A 2439-nucleotide genomic window follows, 5' to 3' on the forward strand; every position below is an offset into this window, starting at 1 on the left:
CTGGGGATGTTTTGTAGTTTGCTATGCTTTTGAGCTCGTGATGGAAGATTTTTGTAGGAAATTTTGAATTGTGCTGTGCATTTGCGCATATGTAATCTTAGATAATAAAAGAGGCAGGTGAACTCAGAAAAGCAGCTTTTGCCTCCTCTGATTTCTACAACTTGGTGTCAAGTCTTTCCTTCATCGATCATTATGATTAAATGAGGTTGTGTGTTAGGAGAAAGAATAGACCTGTCTGTCTGTTTCTCTATTTAAGCACATATTCTGCTTTTCTTTGTCATATATGTAGTGTACACAACCATGCACAAAGATCATCTTCTAATACTAATAATAGGCCAACTTCTGACATCATTTTTTAGCTTGGATCTGTGTAGATCCCCATGGGATGGCGTATGGAACAGCAGAGCACTGCACTTACATCAAGGCTAGAACAAAATGACCCCAGACATGAAACTTACACTGGTATTCATGTCACTACTGAGTGTAGACCAGAGACTTTGGGCCAGAAACTCATCAGTATTAAACTGCATTGGAGCTGGTCTTGCTGAGTTGAGAAATCTGACCCTTATATCTCTGTCACACTCGCTTTCTCCAAGGTGCTGTCAGGCAAATCTGGATCCTTGTGTATATAGGCTATTGGCCAAATCCTAATCTCCTTGATGTGAGGGGCTAAACCCCAGTCACTTCCATGGAATCCAAATTTGGCCTCATTATTCCAAGTCATATTTTCTTTAGGAAACTCTGGAAAATGCTTTTCTTTAAAACAGCCTTTCCACCACTGCAAGAATGAAAAAGTTTTTACATATTCATTTCAGTAGGAACTAAGCCATGAAGAAAGCTCTCTTTTTTCACTGTGGGGAGCAAACTTTCAGTTCGCTCAGAAATTCCCATCAAAGAGATGACATATGGACAGTCCCAAGAGAGGACAAACATTGAAAATCCTATCTCACCAAACACTCACCATCTCCTCAGGGCTTTCCACCTTCAAAACCTCCTAAAACAAAGAAAGAAACCGAACCACCAACCAACCAGTTAAGCAAAAATAAGCTAAAAGTCTGACAAACACACACACACAAACAAACCAGAAACACAAAAACCAAATTCATTGATACCACAATCTGAGATTTTATCCCAAAATATAAGATGAGCCTGAGACCTCACTATGGACTTTGCTGTGGCTAATGGTTTTATAGCATTGGTCTCAGATAGCATGGTGATTTGTAGCAGTATACTATAGATAGGTTACAATCTCATTTACATTGCTGTAAACCAATAGAAACTCCTTTTTTCTTGAGTCATTGTTTGTTGGCATTTATAAAAGTGAAAATACCCAATTCTGCATAAACAGACTGCACAGCATTTTCTCTTGGAGGAAATAATGTCACCAGCTGATTATATTTATAAAGAAACATAATGAAATTGCTATTGAAGGAGAAATATGGACATTTTGTTCTTAGTGATTAACCTCCAACCTATCCATTTACTCAGAGCACCTTTGATCTCTTTGTTTCTCATGCTGTAGATGATTGGATTCATCATTGGTGACAACACAGAATAGAGAACATCCACAAAGAGATTCAGACCTGATGTTGAGCTGGAGGTGGGATTCAGGTAGGCAAAGGCAGCAGTACAAAGGAACAAGGAAACCACAAAGAGGTGAGGGAGGCAGGTTGATAGGGCTTTATGCTGGCCCTGCTCAGAGGGGATTCTCAGCACTGTTTTGAAGATCTGAACATATGACACAATTATGAAAACAAAGCAGCTTGAGGCTAAGCACACACTAAAGATGAGAAATCCAACTTCAAAGCGGTATGAGTCAGAGCAGGCGAGCTTGAGGAGCTGGGGGATTTCACAGAAGAACTGATCCACCATGTTGCTTCCACAGAAAGATATTGCAAACGTGTTCCCAGTGTGCAATGCAGAGTAGAGAATACTACTGATCCAGGCACTGGCTGCCATTTGGACACAAGCTCTCCTGGTCATCACTGTCTCATAGTGCAATGGCTGGCAGATGGCAACGTATCGATCATATGCCATGATAGTCAGTATGGCAAAATCTGCTGAACCAAAGAATAAGAAAAAAAAGACTTGGGTGACACATCCAGAATAAGAAATTGATCTTGTGTTCATGAGGGAATTGGCCATGGATTTGGGGATGGTGACAGAGATGGAGCCGAGGTCTAGAATGGACAGATTCATCAGGAAGAAGTACATGGGGATGTGAAGGTGGTGGTCAAGGGCTATGGCTGTGATGATGAGAAGGTTCCCCAGCAGGGACATCAGGTAAAGCACTAGAAACACCACAAAATGTAAAATCTGCAGCTCCCGAACATCAGAGAATCTCAGAAGAAGAAATTCAGTCACGGTACTTTGGTTGGACATTTTCTTCCTCAGTATGTCGTGTGATGGCTGTGGAGGGAATGAGAAGGACAATGGTCA

The 2439-nt window shown here is 41.1% G+C and overlaps 1 protein-coding gene across 1 annotated transcript; it reads right to left on the reverse strand.

The window, feature by feature from the left end:
- Positions 1–1422: 1422 nt before the first annotated feature.
- LOC116830161 (olfactory receptor 14A16-like) lies at positions 1423–2382 on the reverse strand. The gene has a single exon (XM_032789454.1). It carries the CDS (start codon positions 2380–2382, stop codon positions 1423–1425), a length of 960 nt encoding a protein of 319 aa, XP_032645345.1.
- Between the last annotated feature and the right edge of the window lie 57 nt (positions 2383–2439).

The sequence above is a fragment of the Chelonoidis abingdonii genome, unplaced genomic scaffold (genome assembly GCF_003597395.2).
Source record: "Chelonoidis abingdonii isolate Lonesome George unplaced genomic scaffold, CheloAbing_2.0 scaffold0505, whole genome shotgun sequence".
Lineage (NCBI taxonomy): Eukaryota > Metazoa > Chordata > Testudines > Testudinidae > Chelonoidis > Chelonoidis abingdonii.

Excerpts from the sequence above, each read along its gene's own strand:
- LOC116830161 (XM_032789454.1), bottom strand. The coding sequence starts at position 2,382 with ATGTCCAACCAAAGTACCGTGACTGAATTTCTTCTTCTGAGATTCTCT.